Source organism: Pygocentrus nattereri, chromosome 17 (assembly GCF_015220715.1).
Source record: "Pygocentrus nattereri isolate fPygNat1 chromosome 17, fPygNat1.pri, whole genome shotgun sequence".
NCBI classification, from domain to species: Eukaryota; Metazoa; Chordata; class Actinopteri; order Characiformes; family Serrasalmidae; genus Pygocentrus; species Pygocentrus nattereri.
Genome location: NC_051227.1, coordinates 26,638,922 through 26,663,832, shown reverse-complemented (window position 1 = coordinate 26,663,832; position 24,911 = coordinate 26,638,922). Strand labels below are relative to the sequence as shown.

General features: G+C 39.7%; 1 protein-coding gene across 1 annotated transcript in view; it reads right to left on the bottom strand.

Annotated features, from left to right (window-relative positions):
- gbe1b (glucan (1,4-alpha-), branching enzyme 1b) overlaps positions 1 to 24,911 on the bottom strand; it is a 150,594-nt gene that overhangs the window by 77,374 nt on the left and 48,309 nt on the right. Inside the window, exons 6-10 of the mRNA XM_017696820.2 lie at positions 24,501 to 24,591; positions 19,936 to 20,145; positions 4,452 to 4,567; positions 3,818 to 3,945; positions 2,237 to 2,335 (exon numbers count right to left, since the gene is read on the bottom strand). Coding sequence (XP_017552309.1) covers positions 2,237 to 2,335; positions 3,818 to 3,945; positions 4,452 to 4,567; positions 19,936 to 20,145; positions 24,501 to 24,591 — 644 coding nt within the window. The remainder of the gene's footprint in view (positions 1 to 2,236; positions 2,336 to 3,817; positions 3,946 to 4,451; positions 4,568 to 19,935; positions 20,146 to 24,500; positions 24,592 to 24,911) is intronic.

The window sequence follows — 24,911 nt, the reverse complement described above, 5'->3', positions numbered from 1 at the left end:
TGTAATGTTTACTACTTATGTATGCCCTACATTGCATGGCATACTTACTGTATTTGGCAGAAGTACTCTAATCTGGCCCTCCAATCCCCTAAACATAGTGTTTTTTCACTGTTTAGTTAACTGAATGTGCTGCTGTGTGATCATTTGGCTCACAATAAGTTACAATAAGGCCCTAACCTTACCTAACCTATGCACTGGGGATCTGTCTTATATCAGCTGGTGGAACTGACTGCATCAGTAATTAGAACTTGCTATGTGCTACTGTGTTGTCATTGTTTGATAGGATCTGAGTGAGTGTGCATATTTAAAATGCAATTCAGACAACAAAGAGCTTATTTCTGAATCTATTTTAAACAGAGAAACAACAAAAGGCAATGCTGAAGTGGGAAGCACACCCACCAACTGCTTCATTAAGCACACCTTCTTGTTTCTACACTTTTAATCAGCTATTTAATCAGTCCATTTAATCAGCTCTGCTGACCATACAGGTGCTCTTTATTAGTTCTACAATTAGAGACCGTAGTTCACCTGTTTCTGTGCTTTATTATTAACTTATGCTTCTGTGCTTATTAGCCTCTTTTTACCCCGTTCTATAATCATCGGGACCCTCACAAGACCACCTCAGAGCAGCTATTACTTAGGTGGTGGCTCATTCTCAGCACTGCAGTGACAGTGAGATGGTGTTGGTGTGTTAGTGGGTTTTGCTGTGATATGAGTGGCTTAGATAACCTTTTCCTGTAGGTAGCATCCTGTGACCACAGCTGAAGGACGACCAACACAAACTGTGCAGCAACACTTGTTGCCATTGCCTCTAACTTCACATCTACAAAGTAGACCAACAATGTAGGTGTCTCTGGTAAAGTGGACAGTGAGCGTCACTGCAGTGCTGAGAATGATCCACCACCCAAATAATACTTGCTCTTTGGTGGTCCTGACCATTGACAAATAGGGCAAAAGGGGGCTAAGAAAGTATGAGGAGAAACAGATGGACTACAGTATGTAATTGTAGAACTACCACGGCAACCCATATGGTAAATGGGGCTGATAAAATAGAGAATGAGTGTAGATACAAGGCAGACACACTTAATGAAGTGGCCAGTCAGTGTATATTCCTGTTCACAGGGCTGCTTGTTCAAAATGTGACAAAAACAACAACAAAAAAAAAAAACTACAAAATTTCCTCTGTTATTCACATATGAAAATTAATGCATCAGCAGCAACAAGAAATCATGTTAAATAAATGAAGGAGCCTATTAAAAGGCAGAAATAGTCTTTTTTGCCTTGGCATTAAATGTTAAATGAGGGTTGTGACATTTCAGTAACTAGCCTTCAACTACTGCAGATTAAGTATCATTGGCCTGCAATTTTCTCACTTTTGTATTAAGCCACATTATATGCATCACTTTGATTGCATTCACATGGCTTGGCCTGCTGAGAAAGAGATTTATGACAGCTAGCTGATCTGGTTCTAAGAAAAATGCTAAAGGGTTGCTTTTTAATCATTGACTATTACATCACTGAATTAAGAAATGTGCTTTTTATGTTAATTATTTCATCACTAGGGCACGGAGGAGATGAGCTTGAGCCAAGAATACCCCTCAACTGGGCGGCATCTCAGTAGTACCACGGACATTTGCATTTAAATCTATGGGAAAGACATCAATAAACATGGTTGGGAATTGTGGATGAAAACAAGCGTGTCGTTTAAGAAGTGTGATGCTTGTGCATTAGTGTAAAAAAAATGCAGATTAGCTGTTCCTCTAGTCACTGAGAATGTCAATGCAGGACGTGATCAGACTGTGTCAGCAAGAACAGTCTGACAACAACTATATAGATGGACAGTACAGTAGGGTTGTAGTGCATAAACCTCTCACTGCAAAGATGAATGCGTGTTTGAGAGGTCAGTGATTTACAATGAAATGATCAAATAAGTCATGCTTTATTATATTCTGAACAAGTGGAAGAGCCCATGTGTGGCGTACACCAAGAAAACAGTACAGGCCTGAATTCTTGACCTTTACAGCAAGAGGCTCCACGGCTCTGAGGGCCATTTTGCTGGGATGGTCTGGGTGCCACCTTTTAAAAATCTTTTTTCTTCTCATATAAAAGCCAGCTGACTGTCTGAAGGTAAAAACACCTCCACACGGAGAACAAAACATGAGCATTATAGAGTGGAATCAGGAAGTGAGATATTCAGTGTTTTATCACTATCTAACTGAAAAGTAACAACTCCCACCTGGATCCACTTGTCAGGAATAGCCATGGCCAGTCTATAGTCAAAGCCACATCCTCCCTCCTGCACAGGCCGACATAGCGTGGGCATACCAGACACATCCTGAAGAAAGAAACAAAAGAAAAATCATTAAATATTCTGCCATTTCTGCCCCAGGAATTAATCCCTTCACCTGCTTTGTGTAAGAAGGCCATGGGGGACCTTGATAACTTTTGTAATTTTCCTGAAAAATTACTTTAATTTTGCTTATCCTACTTTTATTTAACCAGACTAGCTGATAAATCTACCTGGTATTTTCCCCAAACTATTAAAGTTTCTGTTTTATCTACTTTAAAATTGGTTATTAGCTAAATTTTTCACTGTTTAATGGGAGCCAGGGAAGCAGCGTTTTCAGACTCAAATCCAATTCAATGTAGTTCATAAACAAGCATGAGATTGCATCTAGAAAAGGCACTGTCCACTAATTACAAAAACAGAAAGAACAGTGAGTCAAATGAGTAAGTGCTTTCATTAATCATGGCTTTAGACAGTAAGACAGTGGCACTGAGCACTAATTTAATGTGCTGTGCTCCTTTGACTCTTGAGGTTAATTTCTTCTTTGTGGAGGTAGAAGAAAGTAGCTCTGTTGACAAGACTAGGGTTAGTGAACCGAGAACACAAGTATTGTTGGAACTTGGATGATAGCAGAGTTTTCTGCGTGGAGTAATGAGCAGAAAGAAGCAGCACTGCGGTGCATTAATGTCTTTTACCACTGAGTTATGAGGATATAAAAACAGCAGAAGTAATATAAAACGTTACCACATGAGTGCATGGCCATAGGACCTTTATAGCTAGAGGAACAAACTCCAAAAGGAAATTTCTACAGAATGTTACTGGGAATTCCAACCATAATTAAACACATTAATCTACATACCTTTACCTAACTAATAGTTTGATTTGATTCTGGTTTGATTGGGGTTATATGTGACCCCCTCTTTGGGTCATCACCCATTTTCACAACAACAGTGACACTAACATGGAAGTGGCATGTTACTGTGTCTTGCTCTCCACTTCAGGGACACCCCTGGGTTACGAATAGTCCACAAACCAATCAATAGTGTTCCTGTGATCAGAAACTGACCAATAGTGAAAGTAGTTGTATAAAGTGGCCAGTATATCATTAAAGTGGCATTTCAATCTAAAGCTAGCATTTAATGTTATGTAATATTCTGTAGTGCAGTACTGCAGCCTCAGCATCATCAGTTTGACAGAATTCACGATTTCATATACTGAGTGTTTTTGTATATCAATGTACTCTCACTACAATATCCAGCATGCATTACTCAAATAAATCATACAATCATTGGGTGCTATTCACATGGTGATAAAGACATCCTGACTGCTAGCATAGCCAATCAGCCTTCCTAGCAGGAACACTAGCTATCCGGCGTTCTTTTGCATTAGCCAGCAAGTGGGGTAAATAAATAAGTCAATCAATCCTCCTTCAAGATATGCCATCTGAAGGTTTTCCTAATCTTTAAACCAGAAAATCTCATTCCTGCCTCTTTAAAGACATTCTGACTATAATGGCATGATTAATCTCACCTCTGCTATAGTGATGCAGTCCTCATACACTGTGTGAAGAATATGATTGGCTAGCATTAGGTAGACCAGGGAGTCCTCATCAACTTGGAGACCAAAATATTCTGAGTAGTCGCCAGAAAAACCTGTACCTGAGACATTTAAAGATGAGATTCAGCACACTTATTTACCGGAAACAAACAACAATTACAGATTTAAAAACATTTTTAACCTATAAAGTCACTACTATTTCACTTCTCCTGTTTCATAAAAGCTTATTTTCCTCACTGCATTGTAGCATATCTTTGGAGTGCTATTGCAAGGTCGTTTAACTACAAATCTATCTAAAAAAATTATACACACAGACACACACACACACACACACACACACACACACACACACACACACACACACACACACACACACACACACACACACACACACACACACACACAGAAACTGAAAAAGTCCAAATAGCCTCTGCTGAACATGCTCTCTAATTAATTTCTTGCTTGAAAGCACTTTGTGTTGAGAGCTTTTTTCCTCCTCTCTAGCCTCTTATATGAAGTTTATGTAACAGCTGTTTGCATGATTGCTCAGACCTCAGACCTTTGGGTTTTTGTCTGATAAGATTCAAATGGTGCTTCTTTGACATACCAACACCATGATGATGGTACAGCATGGACGTGATTCCATCGAACCTGAAGCCATCAAAACGGTACTCCTCCATCCACCAACGCAGGTTAGACAAGAGAAAACGCAGTACTTCCCAGCTATGAAGGGAAACAAATACACATACACTTATGCTCTCTTTATAGGCTTACAGTTTGGGAAAAGTAGACTTTAAAAACTCTTGAAACATCAGCCAGTGCTTTCAAGGTCATGGATTTGTATGAGCAACTGCTGAAATGACTCTCAAAATGATTGGCAGTATAAGTCATACAACATTTCCCACTTGAGACCTGTTGAAAAGAGTAGATTACCAGAGTCATAGAGAGCCCACATTTTTGAGACAACTGACACTGTAGTTCCAGATTTCCTGGCACCACAGCAGTGAAATCAATAGAGCTGACGTCACCAAATGCTGCATGTGCGTATTGTATATCAGGGAGTGTGGCCACTGAGTGTATTAGCTAGCCTAAAATGACTGATACTGTTTTCAAAGGGAATTAAATATTCACATAAAAAAAATTTAATTCCACAACAAGAACAGTTAGTGATATAGCAAAGACCTGACATCCCGATACTGCAAGACATTTTCACAATACACAACATATGAGAATATTTTGGTTTTCTGAGTTTAAGGGGGAAGAAAAAGGCATCAACAACATTTTGAAAAAGGCTATGAAAATGTTGTTTTTCATTCAATGTTAGTAAAAATAAACTACTTAAGAAGGGTCAGGAGCTGAAATGAAACATTTGATACAAATAAAGAAAGAAAGAAACAGATTACCATACAACTAGTTACACTTTTGCAGTTTATGCTGTTACTATACAGTGCTGTGAAAAGGTATTTGGCCCTCTCCCAATTTCTTCTATTTTTGCCACGTTGTCACTTGTAAAATGTTACAGATCACTCAACTAATTTTAATAGAAGATACAATACAACTAAATTAAAAAATGCACTCTTGGTGAAATTTTGGTTGGCTGACCACTTTTGGGAAGGTTCACTACAGGTTTCCTCCATTTGTGGATAATAGCTCTCACTGTGGTTCACTGGAGTCCCAGAGTCTTAGCAATGGCTTTGTAACCCTTTCCAGACTGGTAGATTTCAATGACTGTTTCACATCTGTATTTGAAACTCTTTAGAATGTGGCATCATGTACTGCTTTTTGAGATCTTCTAGCTTGCTTCAGGCTGCCAGACAGGTTCTATTTAAGTGATGTTTAGATTCAACAGGTCTGGCAGTAATCATGCCTGGGTGTGGCTAGTAAAACTGAACCTAATAGTTAATTAAATTTAGTTAACTAGTTGATTTACTCGTGAGGGGGCAATTACTTTTTCACACAAGGCCAAGAAGGGCTGAACAGAATTTTTCCTTCAAAAAATTAACTCAACATTTAAAAACAGCATTTTGTGTTTTCTTGGGTTCTTTGTCTAATATTAAAAGTAGCCAATGATCTGAAACATTCAAGTGTGAGAAAAATGCAAAAACCGAAGAAACTGGGATGGGGCAAATACTTTTTCACAGCACTGTAGATTGATGCTCATAGTTTTGCTATATTTGGTCTTAATATCTTTGTTATGCTGCATGTAGTTGCTCAGTGTTTCAGAAGTGCTGATGATACCCAAGGTATACTCAGAAAAGCATTTTATAGCAGCATTTTTTAGGGTTTAAAAAAAATCATTAAAGTTAAAAAATAATAAATCAAACAGTATATAAGGTATATGTACTAAAAATCAAATAGTAAATCAAATATTGAATAGTAAATCAAATATTTATACTATGCAAATTAATTTATACCCTCTCATATTAAAGAATCACCAGAAGTCTGAGCTCTGTTATCCACCAGAGGGCAGTGTAGAACCTGCATATTTTGTTGTGGTCAGTTTCTCATCTGCTTAGTACAAAGAATGAAGCATACAAATTCTACTGCAGCTGGCTAAAGCCTACCACACACCAGAAGACAAGCTATGTGCCAAAGAGGGACCCCTCTGCATGGGGTTGGATCTCTAGGATCATCAGAACCTTTCTACCTAATCAATCATTTTATCAGAGACACCTACTATATAGACACACTTTGTAGGTTTACTGACTGCAGCACATCTAACCCATCCATCAATGAAAAGATACCATACTTCTCCTCCAGAAGGCAGTGTAGAGCCAGTGTATAATGTTTTGGTAACAGTTTCTAAGCTGCCTAGTCCAAAGAAGAAAGCATTCAATTCTACTGCAGCCAGCTAAAGGCTACAAAGCTACTGTACACCAGAGAAGCTCCCTGCCATGCCACCAGAGTGTCTCTGGCACTGAGTAGCAGAGAGTATAAAGCAACACAGAAAAGTCTGGATTTACACTATACTCAAGCTTTCTACACTCTACTTATACAGATCTGAAAGAAAACACTTTTCAGCATCATTTAGTGAAATTATAAAATCTGGTATCAGCAAACTAACACACTATAAACCCGTCGATTTCCTGTTAAAAGGTATGAGGTAAAATACGATGCAACTAGGCTAGTAACTTAGTTGAGGTAACAGACAATTATCATTTAGATTGACTTTAGATTGATAGCTCCATGTAAATTGCAAGCCAGATGTCACCTACTATGCATATGGACATAACACAGTAATAGGAAGACTGCTGAGTGGCATCAGTGTGTCTGGTGGTATCAACTTAATACACCTTTTTTTTTTAAATTATACCAACAAATTAGATTCTTTTTTAAATAAATCACACTGACCATCCCTACAACAATGTAATACATTTCACTTAATCAAATATTAAGTCTTTGATATTCAGAGCACACTGCAACTTGCACAATGAAGAATTCAAGAAAGCTACGCTGGTACTGGTGACTCCTTTGGTCGAAATAGTCCACATGCAGAAAAGAATATTAATTTGTGCTAGCTATAGCAGACTTTCATCAAACACCCCAATCATCTCCCCAGGGCCTGAAGCTATGAGCATAAATTAAGTACTGAGGTGGGAAATTTTTATATATATATATATATATATATATATATATATATATATATATATATATATATATATATATATATATATATAAAAACCCTCATCCTTAAAGTAGCTCCATATCCTGGAGTGTTCAGATGGTATCTGTAGGCACTTGTGACTAGCCACTTTGAGTTGAGAATCCTCCACACCCTCGCTCTCCAGGAGTAATGGCCATGTTGCCATAGAAACTTAGTTAAAATGCAAGTGCCGGGGTCCTCTAGCGTTAGGCGCAATGCACACAAAACAAGGTAAAGCATCTCAACCATACAAGGATGGAAAATTAACAGGCCCTTTATGCTACAGCAAGCTTAATGTATTGCACTTGTAAACGCTGGCTGTTTTGTCTCATGACTGTTCATTTTGAAGTCTGATAGTTATGGTCTCAGTTCTGCATGCATGCCTTGATTTAGTACTAAAAATACCACTAATCCTGCTCCTCTAAAAGTGTTTTCGAAGCCATGTGAGCGCATGAGTGCATGGATGAATTCTCTATGACCCTCCTGCCCATTCCTCTCCTGGAAAAAGTCTACAACAACGACAAGAGGGCCAGCAACCAGAAAATGAGAAAATATGGAAATGAACCGTCTTTTCAATGATCTGACACTTACACCAGAATTTGAGGCTATTCAGCATAACTCATGAACCCCCTGTCCCACATGCGGTTCTGCTGAACCGTTGGCAGATGTCTGATAACATTAATACAAAATCAGGTGCCACAACCTTCATTTCAAGTCATGTGATGCATCACCCCAACATATTCAGTTTCCTGCTGAGGTAGGCAGCTACATTCATGTATGCTAAATCGAATATATGGATACAAGTCTCCACTGGGAAGGCACAAATCCCTCCCCCACTTCCACATTTCTCTCTGAACTGTTGTGCTTTTCACAATTGGTTCTGCTTTGGGAGTAGAACGGGTCCGGGACAGATTGCAGTTTTCTCAGCTATGGTGAAACCGCTGATGTAGATATCCCTTGTGCGCTTTTCGTAAATGAAGGTGTGAGCAGCGAGTTTAGCGTTCCCTGGGCATGGGGCCTGAAGTGGCCTGATAAGCGTGTGGCTCAAGCGGTCACTAGCCCATGTGTGATGAATAGATTGGTCTCCGTCTGACACTGTGCACGAGTGCTACAAAGAGCCAGCGCATGCTGCGTCCTCCTGGGAGTAAGGTAATAGCCACCTCGAGCAGCAGAGCCACCGCAAAACCATACAGGCGCATTACGGCCTAAAGCATGGCTATTAATCAATACAGTCAATTACTGCCCAGAGCAAGCGGCCTGCTTATGGACCAAGACATGCCGGCATTTGTGAGGCTTTAAATGGAAGAGTCGTTCTTTCACTGGGGAAAAGGGAGTTGAGGTGATGGTTTGTGAAATTACGTGAAGTAACTGACACTGATTAGGTGATAAAATGATGAATGAGTCTAGGTTCCGCTTTGAAGTTGAGCATTTTGAGTGAAATGTGAAAGGATGATAAGTTGTTTTAAATCATTTATCAATCTTTCTTTTGCTCCATCATAACCATTTCTTAACACTATGCATCCATAGCCACAGCTTTCAATGGTGCAACTGTAAGAGTCTGCATGTGGGCCAACATTTCAGCGCTAGACTCATAACCACATAAGTTGCATATTAGATTCATAGTACTTACTGAATATTAAGTCTCAATATTATAACTGTTCCTGTAACTCATCTGATAGAGTATGGTGCTAGGAATGCTAAAGTTATGATTCCCAGGAAGTATACAATCCTGCACAAAAGTCAGAGACTTAATATTCAGTCATAATACCATACAGTTATTCATTCTTAAGAGATAAGATAATCTACTTGCATAAGCAAATAGAAAAGGAACTCCTTACAACCATGCAAAATTGGAAAGACCACCAAAACCGTCAGCTTTAGACAAACAACTTTTTCAGACAGAGGAAAAAAAAAAAAAAAAAAAAAAAAAAAAAAAAAAAAAAAAAAAATCAAGCCCCACTCTTGCTTGATCTGGAAAAACCAAACCCACAGATGTTTTTATCCATCCTTCCACTGTGAGAAGACAGCTCAGCACTATGAGTCTGAAAGCATGTGTAGCTGTCAAGAAGCCCTTACTGAGAAAAGAAAAATTGCACATCAAACAAAGGAGCTGCTGGTGTTCTCATAACAATGAACTACTCCAGATCTCAACATTATTTGAATGTGTTTGAGCTTAAGATCATGAGAAGCAGAAAATGCAACTGACTTCTAACACTGAACTTCGGAGGTGTAGAAAAACATTTCTGCAGATTTCTTTGAAAAACAAAGTAAGACTCACAAAAAGAATGGGAGATTTACTAAAGGCAAACAGTAGACACATTAAATACTGAAAAACAGACGTTAAACATTTAGTTTGTTTAGTTGTCTGCTAAATAGGTTTTTTTCAGCAATGTTTCTGAGGCGGGGTGGTCTCTGATTTGTATACCATCCCTGTACTGTGAGTCACTTTGGATAAAAGCATCTGCTAAATAAATTAGTGCGAATGCAACCTAATAACAAGCTTAAAGTTTTCATTTAGTCTGAGAGCTGCGTAGCAAAAAGCATAAAGAAGAAGCACTTAGAGGAAGTTATGGGCGTGAGAAGAATTAGCCAAGTTGTGAAATAAACATACAACCCATGATAGCAACTTACAACATACAGGAGGCAACACAAAGAGGCTACAGAGGGGTTTGAAGTAAAATAAAATAATTCTGCCTTTAAGAGTTTGGTGATCACTGTGTAAGCAGAACGAGCCAATGTAGGTAGAAAAATGAAACGTGTCAAAAGGGTTATTTGAAGCCTTAGCAAAGTAGAACCACTTTTGATGAATTAAAAGAACTATTAAATGGATGTTTCTTTAAATTAAAGGTTCTCCAAGAAGACAAAACAGATGAGCCAAAATAATCTCCTGTCAACTCACCAATGAAACTTTCTGGCACCTTTATTTTTAGGATTATACCCATGCTGACCAACCCATTCCTCTCATCAGAACTCTTACTCAATGCTAAATAATTACTTTCTTTAACGTTTGCAGCAGAATTACATATAAAACACACTTTTCTCATGTAATCATATAGAGCACAAATGATTAAAAGGAATCTAGAGAAGTGTAAATCACGGCTTCATACACCACAGGTACCAAAACCTGTTTTACAGCGAGAACATCCAAAACCAAACCCCAAGAGGTGTCTGAAGAGTAAGAAGAAGTTTAACACAGGCTTCCTCATTAACAAAGGAGCAGCAGGAGCTCATTTGCATTCCCCGTCCCTGAAGTGGTGACTCCAACCTCAGCTAACCTGTCTCAGCCCAAGCGAGAAATGATTGAAATCCCTGAATCCTCACCATTACAGTCAACCTGCAGATAAGTACAAATAAATTTACCACCTTGACAGGTCATTTCACAAGAGGCGTAACGGCAAAACGACGGTGCCTGGCAGGCTGAGGGATGGCAGGCAGCCGGGCCTTGTGGGGAAACGATGACTGAGGCACCTCATTTCACGCGTCTCTCTCATACTGCCTCCTGTAGCACTGGCAAAGAGTGCTTCCTCGCTCATTCAATAAGAGACAGGCGTGGCGGATTAATGTTTATTGGTTAAGAGATGAATCACACTCCGATGAAACGATGTGACATGTGCCATCCTGGTGTCATTTCTGTGCCATGAAGGGCTTCCTGGATGCAGTGCAAAACTGCCAGAATTAGGATCCTCCATTGACACCCAGCTGTGTCTCCTGCTGATTTCAGACATTCGTCTCAATAGAAAGTTTATTAAGTCACACTGAGAGGCATCGGCGGAATAGGCAATGCGTGTTAAGATAATGAATGTTCGCAGAAAAAAGGGGCATTTTGTCAAATGGAAAGGGGTGCGCAGTTGTACGCGCGCACTCACTACATGGAAATTACCCACACTTGGCACTGAGAATCATTCACTATGTCTCAGCATAATCCAATATTACTTGGATTAACATCAAGCATGTCCTGTGCGCCCATTAAAACAGTACCTTTTTCTGTATTGAGAAAAACCACCAGTGAAATGCAATGGACAATTCAAATAAATTCCTCTATAAAAAAAAAAACCTCCTAATAATAAAATCGGGTGGCCTGGGTCCAGGTCCTTTTTGAAGTGGAGGGAAATTTAAATGATGACTGATGAAAAATACATGCAAATGTACCAACAGAGTGCAGCACTGGAAGAAGGGAGGGATGAGTGATGGGAAAGTCCTCTGAAGTTGCACATCTGAAGTGTGGAACGTTTGGCAGAGAGCATGGGACACTTGTGACCAAGAGGGCCTGTGCCTGGCCTTTAGCAGCTAGGAGGAGCCCGCTGGACTCATTTACTAGCCTTCACAAGGTGTCCTTGCGCCGCTTTGAAAAAGCCTATTAAGACGGAGGCCCAGGAAGGCACGTAGTGATCGAGCGGACGCCCCTGGGCTAGTTAGCTCTCCACTACAAGGATGGAATGCTCAAAAGCTCGTCCGGACACATTTCCATACAAATGCCAGAGAAGAGGGCAGCCGTTGAAGGACTAAATCCTCACTGTACTTTGTTCAAATGTTACTGATTTTAAATGCATACTGTCACAGTCATAACAAAATGGCACACCTCCATCTTTACTTTTTCTTTTACACTGAGCAGCTGTTCGTTGTACTTTGTGAGCATTTTATGACAAATGGACCAATAGTACTGGTCCAAAAAGACTTGAAATAAAACCTCATTATATTAATATATATGAAAGAAAAGTTTTCTTCTTCACTTTAGATGTAGCATTTCAGAGGTATGAGGTTTCGTGATGACAGCAACAATAATGTTAAACCTTTGCCTCAGGAATGGGGGATGTTTCTTTACTCCTGTTTCTGATAGCATGGCTTTACATTAGCACGAACAGAAATCTCCTGAAATCCGTTTCCAAAATGCATCAAAGCCTCATTGCGAAGTCATTGATAAGGCAGTTAAAAGAACCATCACATCCAAATCAAAACAACAGAGTAAGGATTTTTCTCGCACGTAAACACACCTACTGCGCTGTATTTGTTATTCAGCGGAGAGCTGCCTACTCTGAGGGACTTGTGTGTTTATGTGGAATTTGTGAAGGCAACATGGAGCTTTCAAAGGGCTGAATGAGTTTCGGTCTGTGGAGACACAGCATATATTCACACGTGTCTAACTCTGTCCCATTTCAATATAAATACGGTATGGATATGACTAAAGAAATGTCACTGAGCGCAGTACAAGTTCTCATATACGGTATATTGTACACCTGATCACTTATTTTTTCAGTAAAGATCAAAACTAAGTAATAACACATACGCTCTTGTAAATATAGATGCCAAAAAACACGTTTGGCTCCCTGAATAACCATTTTTATAAATGAGACGTGTGACTCTGAAGAATCTTTTTAAAATTCTAGAAAAGCCACATAATGTAAAGATCCTAACGTTTTTTTTTTTCCTTACAATAAGTCATCCAAGATATGAACCATTTGGGAACTTTTATTACTAAAAGCATATCTAAAAATAACTAAGCCTTTTACTCCAGTTTCAGTTGCTAGACAGATGCATTCTGTCCATTATGTACAAAACTGACACAGGAACCTAAAAGCACAGTTTATGGCCCGTATCACTAGTAAAACACAATACCTTATGCATATGCATTTGAGGGACAGCTGTGCAAAACATGGGAGTATCATGCAAATGTGGTTGGAGATGTTTACATTTGCAGTTAAAAATTATCCCTTTGGATTTACTCAAGTGTGGAGAAGTGTTCACAGATAAATGTTATCTTAAGTGTTACAGATAAGTGTGAAGTGTTAGGGTCCTAAAGGTCATGTTAGTTAAAGAATTCTTTCAACAATGCTAGAACATAACACAAAGGCAAAAGCCTCAAATACACATTGAAAGAAATGTTTCTATCAAAAGGACTCTACATGAGAAGATACGGCCCAAAATATGCCGTGATGCAGCCACAATATAGTTTTTCATAGTAGTACACCACACCTGTAGAATGCTTCAGTGAGAAATAACTTCATTTATTAACACTGCTATCTTTTTGTAACTGAACTTTTACCTTCTGTTTTGTCTCGATCTTGTTAATGCAGTCTTAGGCTAGTCTCAAATGGCTTCCTACTTCGGTAGTGCACGACATAGACATTGAAATCCTACACCCAAACAGAGAATAATATGTCTAACAAAGAGCCATTTTGGACTCAATTACCTACTGGATACACAACGCCGAAGCCACAATTTAGTAAACTGAACATTAATTCAGTAGCATTGTCAGACAGCTTTGCCCACTCTTAACATTCTTCAGAACAGCTCTATGAGTAGCCACTTGGGATGCTTTTCCAACACACTTGAAGTTACGCAAATGCTAAACACTTCAGATCAAAATGCTTTAAAAATTATGAGAAACACATTCACATTAGGTGTCCAAACCTTTGATTGGTGCTGTTCCTCTAGACAATAATTACTCTAAAATATGCTCAACAACTTTCCAAAGATGTCCCCTTGCTCCAGACACCACTTTGTTTACAGCGTTCATTAAATCAAGGTGTTTAAACAGCCTGCTAGCACATCCTCTCCTTTCAAACATGGAGCAGGTAATTTCTCTTGTGTTCCTCCATTGATGTTGGAAGAGTGCGTCTGCTGTGGTGTGGATCCACCTCGCTCAGCTCGGGGTAAATTGCAGCATGGTAATTGCAGTGACTCATAGCGGTGCTTTGACCCCTCCTCCCTACTCCCACACCCACAAGTCTCTTGAAACAGCATTTAAACAACGTCCGCCATTTATGAAGAAGCACAACAAGCTTAGGAGGCTGACAAACGCTCTGCTGCGGCCAACATCCCCATTCCCCCCACCTTCCTCCGCTAATGGTAGCCACCGCCAGCTCCTTCTGATCATCAATATCAAAGTGGCCTGATTAAGCGACGCTGCACCAAAGCCGTGCAGCACTCTTCCGAAAGCGTCCGGCCTCCCTTTCTCAATTAATCTCCTCGGAAAGCAAGTGGCATAGGAGAGAGCTCGACCCAAAGATGGATCCAAACAAACATGAGTCTGGAAGAAATAAATAATAATAAACAAAGAAAGAAAGAAAAAAGAAATGACACAGACTGACAAAGTCACCAGGGCTGTACTTTGTTTTTGTTTTTTTTAACAAATGACTCTTCAGATGGCTGGTGGTCGTGGCATATGTCTGCAGTCCATCTAATGAGTCCCTCAGAAAACAGCGCAACCTCTGTAAGTAATGAAACTCCGGCTAGGCTCTCTCTCACTAGCCAATCCCCATGTTGCTTGACACTAAACACGGGATAATGTTTTGGCGGCTGCAGCTGTTGACACATACTTATTAAACCCAGGTTCAAAAAGGCAGCCGATTCGCTCCGTGGCACCTTGTTGATGTTGAAGCTTCGGCTATAGAGACACTTAATTATCGGGAGCCGCAACAGCGCCAATCAGCAGGATTTTTGGTCCAGTGTGAGGGCCATTAAGGGTCAGAGCAGGCTAGAGATGGACAGGCTCACCGCTACCTATGGAGCTCTTACCACTACGGTCATAATGATGTGAAGAACTGATCTTGGACAGGTTTCCGTGGAGAGGCATATGTTGTTTGTATTATTGGGGCAAAGCCTTTGGAGCAAAAAGATTGTCTGAGCTACAGACATGCTTAGAAAGAATAAAATAAAAAAACATAATAAGAGGGCCATCTGGAAGTGAGGTTGCAGGTCACCTCGCCACTTAGACTCTAATATTAGGCTCTTACATTCCATACCAAGTCTGCTACTGTGATTATTATTTCTAGGTCTTGTCCCCATTGAGTCACCAAGTAATGAATCAGAATAATGAAATAATTATTATATATTTTACAGCGCAAGGACTCATCTTAGAGGGTCTTATGGGCCACGTCCTTGGTGTGTCAATGAAGCCGCATAAGTGAGTGAGAATCCGCCCAGTAACAGACAGTGACCTGCAGAATTGGCCCTCATTATTTCAGATCTGTGCTTGTCTCTTGATCAAGACTGCAATCACCGCAGCTGTTCAGAGTTTGGTCCAGAAGCCACTAGTGGCCAGTGAAGAACTTCTGAGTCGGGCTGCAACCTATGATTATTGCTATAATCAGTTAAAAGTATTAAATTATTTTTCTGATTAATCAACTAACAATTACATTTCTGTTTTAGTAAGACATAAATGTAAATAATGACAAGAAACTTGCATTTGAAAAGTAATTATTGAAATATTAAAATGATTTTTGTTTACATTACTGTTACGTTTCTCAGCTGAAGTGTTTGCTGAAAATTCGGACTGAATAAGAAATTATAAAGATTAAAAAGAACCCTTTATTTAGCAAAGCCTCAAAACAGTTCATAAAATAAATGGAAAAAAGGATGTCACTGGTATTTACTTTGATAATCATTATACTTATGGTTCGCATGAACAAGTTACACAAATTTTAATTATTTATATTTTACAGATTTTCAGTTTAATTGTATGTCAATCTTTATTGGAGCAGTCATGGGCTGGAGGTTAGGGAACCAGCCCTGTTGACAGGGAGGTCGCCAGTTTGATCGCCGGTTTGATCCCCAGAGCCGACAGTATATGACTGAAGTGTCCTTGAGCTAGGCACCTAATCCCAGACGCTGTGGATAGGGGTGCCCACCACCCCAGACAAGTGTGCTCAATGTCCCTTAATGTGTTTGTGCTCACTAGTGTGTATGTGGTGTTTCACATTACGGATGGGTTAAATGCAGAGGTGAAAGTTTCCTATTGTGGGACAAATAAGGGTCACTTAATCTTATTGTCCTGAAAGGATTCCAAAATTCATCATGCAGTGCACTACTTTAATCCTCCCAGGACGACTGGACTGTTTTAGTTTTTACTCATTTCAGCGAATTGCTACCTCAGTATGGCATTTATTTTAATACATTGTACTTAACATCACTGAAATATTCCTTTATTCCATAATGCTGATGTTCTGTTTTCCAATGTGAAGCCTAACATTATATTAACTGGGCTGACACTGCCCACTCAGGCTAGTTACCAACTAACCAACTATCAAAAGGAACAGAAAATGTGTTGGACCTGCTTTAGTTTTGTTTAGTATTGTTTGGGCATCACCGTTGTGTTGTTGAGAAATGCCCTTCCGGCTTTTATATACGGTCAGATGCAAAAGTTTGGACACCCTTCAAACTACATGTTTTATTGATTTTCTCAGTGAAAACAAGTACAAATCCTCTACATAGAAAACAGTTTAACATGGTGTGTGATGTGTAAAGTTTAATGCACAATTTCTATTTATTTATTAATGTTTAACATACTAGATAAAATAAAACAAAATAACATGCGCATATGACTATCAAGCTCTGTAGATTGCTGTGACTTGTGTATACTGCTTTCTCGAGATTATCTCCATTTGTGGTGCCATTGTTGTTGATAAAATTATTTTTTTTTGTAGTGAACTTAATTTAACTAGTTGTTGCAGCCTCACATCTAAACAATCAAAAAAGAAACTGTTAAACATCTGAACAGCAATTTAAACATTTTCTCAGCCAGGACTCACAGATTTTCTCTGTAATGGGCTCATAATGCAGCTTCATTCTAGATCCAAGAAAACAAACAGTTGTTGCTTTGAATACAGCTTTGCATTGCCTTCTACGTTCTTATCATATAGCCCACAGAAAACTTCCTCTTGTCTTTTTAGTTACATTTTGGATATGGCTTGTTCACCACTTTTTTAATATTTAATTTAATATTAATATTATACAATTTAATATTAATAATTTTATCTTATAACCTTGTCATTATTATTTTTCCATACCAATCACATAAAAATTGTTTGCGTTGTACAAAAGCATAGTGTAGCACCTGCCTATTAACTGACCAGCCAGCTGAAACGGAGAAAGAAAAAAATTAAAATCTTAACAGTGACTCTTTTATTAAAAAAAAAAAAAAAAAAAAAAAGAAAGAAAAAGAAAAACAACTGTTAACTCAGTAGCTATTGGCCCAATTACTCAATTTCTCACACACACATACACACACTTAATGTCAACACTATGAAGTAGCACTTTTCAAAACACATCTTAATTAAGTGCAGGATCTGAGTTGACAGCAAAACACCATCACACTTCTTCCCAATTTGTAAAAATGTGGAATTGAATATAAAAGTGCCTGAATCATCTGTCTTCCAGGATAGAGCTGAAAATGAGGACAACAACAACAACAACAACAACAATATAATTGCTGGTAGGCTGAGAGAGTGGAAGTGATCTACTATTTACATCGATTTTAAAAAGATAACCTGCGTTTTAAAAACATTACAAAGTAATTATCCATAATTGACAACAGACAGTACCAGCTTTCTCATGACGGTCTACAAATCTTGTGAAAAGTAAATAAAACAGTCAGCGAAAAAAAAATAGATTTCAGTCTGAAGCCATTATGGAGTCTGGTAAGAGGTCATGTAAAGCATTGATCAACTGGTTAACCAAATGTCTCTATATGAGTAAGGACTAAAATTAAGACAAAGGTTGGCTATTTTGAGCAATATAGAATGTAGAGATCATGTTCATTTTTCCTGAGCATTGCTTTGATGCTTTGATGATGTCATCATTTGTGCTGTAAATTATTTACACTAGTGTGAGACCACCCTTCATTTAATTAAATTCCAGTCAAAATGTCAGTACAATGCATTTATTGTGAGGAGATTAGATAAAAGATAATTCACTTGCATAGGGAAGGTAAAGTCAAAGAAAATAAATGAAAAAAACAGGACTTTTCAAATATGCATTTCAAATTAATAACAACCACGCAAGACCTGGTAGACTGCCAAAACTGTCACCACCAGTCTTTCATCTTTGAGAGAGAAGAGAAAATTAAGCTCCACGCTTACTTCAAATATGAAAAAAATACACAGTTGTTTCTGTCCATCCTTCCACTGTGAGAAGACAACTCAGTGCTTTGAGTCTGAAATGTGTAGCGATCAAGAAACTGTTACTGAAAAATTAAAATAGACAAAAAAGAACATCATCTGAAAAACTGAAACTGGACATCTGAACTGTGGAGCGATGATTTAAATTTGTAATTGGGATTGCTTGGATTGTGAGAAGCCAACTTCCAACCAACATCCAAGCTCCAACCAACTTCTAAGACTGAACTTTGGTGGTGCTGTAATAAAGGTGCTCACACTAAACCTAAAAAAAAAATGTATATTCATTTATTTAGCTTGTGTGATTTTATGTTAAATGTGTTTTTCCTAAAGCTGAAGAATGATTTTCCTTAAAAATGCAAAAAAAAAAAAAAAAAAAAAAACCCTTTTCCTTAATTTCCTGTTTGACTGAAAATTAAATAAATGAGGGGTGGTCTCTGACTTTTGCACAGTAAAAGTCAAACTGTATATTTGAAACCATTCACACAAACAGTGCAAAACACTGTCCATAAGGAACAAAATTGGCTATTGTGAAATGATACTTTGGTAAGTAAAAGTATCATAAATAAATTTTATCAAGTGAAATACTTGCTGTATTTATGGATATCTTTACTTACTTCACGTTATCTGCCAGTGCAGCAATTACAATTCATATTTCAATTTTTAAGTAACAATACAAATATGTTCATGCTTTCAATTTTCAGTATTTTCAGTGTGTGCACTGAAAGTTTGGACAAGTATCCTGGTGCAGCTTTGTTTTTTAAAGATCTTTTCACTTCCCTGTGAACCCAGCTATGAAGACCCCATGGAAACCAAAGAGCCCATTATTACCAACAGCTCCCTGAGCAGGGCTGTAGAGCCACTTCCCACTGTGCTATAATTCCCAAAACAAAAGACTCTCAGAAAAGAAAAACCTCTTTGTTACGATTATTATAATTCATAAACAAATCTTCTAAATTGCTTAAAGCAATTTACATTAATATTTCACCACTTTGAATAAGCACAAATAAATGCTTGATCATGAGCAAACAAAAGTGCTGATGAGGAGAACTAATTATGCAGGCATAATTCTACGCCACGTTATTAATTACAGAGACATGACCTGGGAGCACAGTTCATACACACACAGAGGAGGAGAGGGAGCTTCAGGAGTTTTAGAAGCATAACTTAAATGCTGCATGGGTAATTGTGCTTAAAATGATAGTGAAATACAGAACTGAAAAGCAAGGGTGTCTTGCAACAATACCATTCGGTATACCAGAAAGGTCTATCAGGTTTTAACAGAACCTTCTGAAGAACCTAGAAGAACCTTCTGATGTGTGTCTAGGAATTAGGGACCAAAGCCTTCCAATCATTAGCATAATTTAAGCTATGTGCTTTCAGATTTTTATTCTGAAAACTAGATTCTACGTGTCTAGCTGTAGTTACTTATGGAAATGATTGTTCTCTTCATATTCTGGACACTTAAACTGACACTCCAGCTTATTGAAAATAGTGAGTCTAAACATTTCAGGGGTAGCATGTGTCTAGAGCAGTATGAAGCACTTGGTTCCCACCTGGAGTAGTTGAACAGTCGGCTGTCCCAGAGCGGGTGTTCACCACGCTGCCCGCCGTGGAAGAAGCACGAGTCGGAGCCATCAAACTGGTTCAGGCCATCCTCAGTGTTTTTGGATGCGTGGCTGTGGACCACATCCAACAGCACAATGATGCCCATAGAGTGAGCCACATCAATCAGCTCCTTCAGCTCATCCGGAGTGCCATATCGGCTGGTGGAAAAGAGCAAGAAAGACATCAGACTACACTTAAAAGGGCTACTGACCAGGCAAATATGTCTACAAGGCTATTAGTTGTAAGAGGAACATACAATAAGCAGATCTAGATTTCCACTGAAATGTTTGAAATCATAAAAAGATATTTTATATATATATATATATATATATATATATATATATATATATATATATATATATATATATATATATATATATATATATAGATAGATAGATAGATAGAAGGTTTACAACACAGTAGTGCATCCTGCTATGATGTATGGTTTGGACACTGTGGCTCTGTCTAAAAGACAGGAGGCTGAGCTGGAGGTGGTGGAGATGAAGATGCTGAGATTTTCCTTGGGAGTGACAAGGATGGACAAGATTAGAAATGAGCAGATCAGAGGGACAGTGAAGGTAGAGCAGTTTGGAGATAAAGCCAGAGAGGCCAGGTTGAGATGGTTTGGAAATGTGTTGAGGAGGAATAGTGGATATATTGGTCAAAGAATGTTGGAGATGGAGCTGCCGGGTAGAAGGAGAAGAGGTAGACCTCAGAGAAGGTTTATGGATATAGTGAAGGTGGACATGGAGATGGTTGGTGTAAAAGTAGAGGAGGCAGTGGATAGGGCAAGATGGAGGCAGATGATCCGCTGTGGCGCCCCTCAAGGGAGCACCCGAAAGAAGAGGAAATATATACATATATATGCGGATGGTCTCCTGAGGGATCTCCTGCCAGACCTGGACTAAAGCATCCGCCAACTCCTGAACAGTCTGTGGTGCAACGTGGCGTTGGTGGATGGAGCGAGACATGATGTCCCAGATGTGCTCAATCAGATTCAGGTCTGGGGAACGGGCGGGCCAGTCCATAGCTTCAATGCCTTAATCTTGCAGGAACTGCTGACGCACTCCAGCCACATGAGGTCTAGCATTGTCCTGCATTACGAGGAACCCAGGGCCAACTGCACCAGCATATGGTCTCACAAGGGGTCTGAGGATCTCATCTCGGTACCTAATGGCAGTCAGGCTACCTCTAGTGAGCACATGGAGGGCTGTGCGGCCCTCCAAAGAAATGCCATCCCACACCATTACTGACCCACTGCCAAAGCGGTCATGCTGAAGGATGTTGCAGACAGCAGATCGCTCTCCACAGCATCTCCAGACTCCGTCACGTCTGTCACATGTGCTCAGTGTGAACCTGCTTTCATCTGTGAAGAGCACAGGGTGCCAGTGGCGAATTTGCCAATCCTGGTGTTCTCTGGCAAATGCCAAGCATCCTGCATGGTGTTGGGCTGTGAGCACAACCCCCATCTGTGGACGTCGGGCCCTCATACCATCCTCATGGAGGCGGTTTCTAACCGTTTGTGCAGACACGTGCACATTTGTGGCCTGCTGGAGGTCATTTTGCAGGGCTCTGGCAGTGCTCCTCTTGTTCCTCCTTGCACAAAGGCGGAGGTAGCGGTCCTGCTGCTGGGTTGTTGCCCTCCTACGCCCTCCTCCACGTCTCCTAGTGTACTGGTAGCGACTCCAGCCTCTGGACACTACGCTGACAGACACAGCAAAGCTTCTTGCCACAGCTCGCATTGATGTGCCATCCTGGATGAGCTGTACTATTTGAGCCACTTGTGTGGGTTGTAGAGTCCGTCTCATGCTACCATGAGTGTGAAAGCACCACCAACATTCAAAAGTGACCAGAACATCAGCCAGAAAGCAGAAAGGTACTGAGAAGTGGTCTGTGGTCCCCACCTGCAGAACCACTCCTTTATTGAGTGTGTCTTGCTAATTGCCAATAATTTCTACCTGTTGTCATCAGTGTTGCTTCCTAAGTGGACAGTTTGATTTCACAGAAGTTTGATTTACTTGGAGATATATTGTGTTGTTTAAGTGTTCCCTTTATTTTTTTTGAGCAGTATGTGTCTCTCTCTCTCTCTCTGTGTGTGTGCATTCTAGCATGGTACCACTCTAGAGCAGTGGACACGTCTTCTCTGGAGTGACGAATCATGCTTCTCCACCTGGCAATCCGATGGAGGAATCTGAGATTGACAGTTGCCAGGAGAACGGTACTGTCTGACTGCATTGTGCCAAATGTGTAAAGTTTGGTGTGGGATTGTTTTTCAGGAGTTTGGCTCAGCCAGTTCCAGTGAAAGGAACTTTTAATGCTTCAGCAGACCAAGAAATTTTGACAGTTTCATGCTCCCAACTTTGTGGGAACAGTTGGGATGGCCCCTTCCTGTTCCAACATGACTGTGCACCAATTCACAAAGCAAGGTCCATAAAGACATCCATCCATCCATCCATTTTCTAAGTCGCTTCTCCCTCAGGGTCGTGAGGGGTGCTGGAGCCTATCCCAGCAGTCATCGGGCAGAAGGCAGGACACACCCTGGACAGGTCGCCAGTCTATCGCAGGGCAGACAGACAGACAGAACTTGACTGGCTTGCACCTCAACCCGATACAACACCTTTGGAATGAAATAGAGCAGAGACTGCGAGCCAGGCCTTCTCGTCTAACATCAGTGTCTGACCTCACAAATGCACTTCTGGAAGAATGCTCAAAAAACTCCCATAAATACACTCTTAATCCTTGTGGAAAGCCTTCTCAGAAGAGTTGAAGCGGTTATAGCTGCAAAGGGTGGGCTGCCATCATATTAAACCCTATGGATTAAGAATGGGATCTCACTCGATTTCATATACATGTGAAGGCAGACGAGAGAATACCTTTGTCAATATAGTGCATCAATTTGAGTCACATTATTTAACATGCCAACTGGTTTCAAGGAATTTACTATACCAGGTATTTAAAAAAATATGTAAAATAACATGAAAATAATCAAAATCAGCCATAAAAATTCACAAAATCACCGCATCCATACTATAAATAGATAAATACAAATGTAATGTTAAACATTTCTTACTTTCTTGTTATTCCCAAAAACTTGAAATATTGAATAACAAGTTTATTTAAAACTTTTTAAATTCTGTAGTGTATAAAATATCACTGAGTAAGATAAAACAACAATTATTAATTATTAGAGATGAGATTCCAAAATTTTGTTTTCCGCACAAAATTTGTTGGGAAACAACCATAAACGCCCTTGTCTTTAGGTGCTTGAAAATCCCACACAAGTCGTGTACGGTGTGTGTGTGTGTGTGTGTGTGTGTGTGTGTGTGTGTGTGTGTGTGTGTGTGTGTGTGTGTGTGTGTGTGTCTTGGCGTATGTGTTGTTTTTCGTCAGACACTGTATTCACTTTGCATTTCAGAAAGCCCATTTAAAAAACAGCAGCAATAAAAATCAAATCGGTGGATGGATTGTATACAATGACACCGTATGGAGGTCACATTTTATATTCGGGTGCACGTCCGGCAGGACGATGCACTTTGTGGAACAAAGGGCAAGAGGGAGTGTGTTTTCATCAACACTTCTTTATGTATCCCGCTCGTGTAATTGCGCCATGAAGGCTTAACCGTCCTTTAGGCTATCATCACATCACTCCTCCCCACCCCTCTGCCCCCTCCCCTGCCAGCTAAGCACAGCGCACAGTGACAACACTGCCCTCGCTTACCGGCATCCAGCCGCTGCACTTTTAAATGGCCATGAGAGATCAATCATGGGTGAAATTGCTCTGTATATATTACACTCCGGCTCCAGGCTCTCTCCACCAGGCGGCTAGCTAAGACGACCGGTGGAATCAAGAGCATAAATGAAGCATCCCTGCCCGGTCTTCCTTTATCTAAGACCTGCGCCGCTGCCCAGGATTAACGCCAAATGTGTTTACAGAGAGATTATCGGGTCCTGTCAGAGTCTCCTCACTTCCATTTAGAGCCGCGACTGTAGAACATGTCTTTGCGGGCCTAGGTTACACCTCTTACAGGAATTATACTTATGATTATCGATCTATGCATAAAGGGACTGCAAAGTAACAAGTGAATATGGAAAGTCTATTATAGCTGTATTATAGCAGTTTTACACAGAAGTCCTTTGATCACCTCATTAAGCACCTCTGCCCTTCAGAAAAATGAACAGCGCAAATCTAGTCAATCATTTTAAGACACAAGTGCATATATTTCAGAATAGCACATTGTTACTGTCCAAAAAAAGCAATGCAGAAACAGTAACTTTGCAGCACAAAGCAAAAAATATTCTTACATTTTAACATCAATTTAACATAAATCAGTTTCTTTTTTCTTTTTTTTAATTGGCTCCTTTATCATAAAATCTTCATACAATGTAAAGGTTTCTTTGTTCAAATGATGCAGAAAAAAAGAAGACACTTGTTTATTTCTTGCACAGCAATGAAATGGTGATTGTTAAAACATCCCAAATGTGATTAATTTATTTAATTACCAAACAGTTTTACCTGGATGCTGCGAAGAAACTTGTAACTTGGTAACCAAAGCTAGCATAGTAGGCATGTTCCATGATGGCCATCAGCTGAATACAGTTGTAGCCTGTGTAAAAGAAAATAAAAGAGGGGAAAACATGTTAAACAGGAGACTGTGTGACATGCACAGAACTGACAGTTTCTAAGGTCCACCTACCTCATACCCACACTCATTGGTCATTTTATCAGGTACCCCTACCTTAAAGATGCACTTTGTTGGGTTATAAATAGTGACTGTAGCCTCTGTTGGTTTGCAATTTATCAGATCCCCTTTACCCTATACATCAAAAGGAAAAGACCACTGCTGACTAGATATTATTTGGGTAGCGGACCATTCTCAACTCACCAACACAAGCAATGAGTGTATAACACACAGAAGTGTTGCTG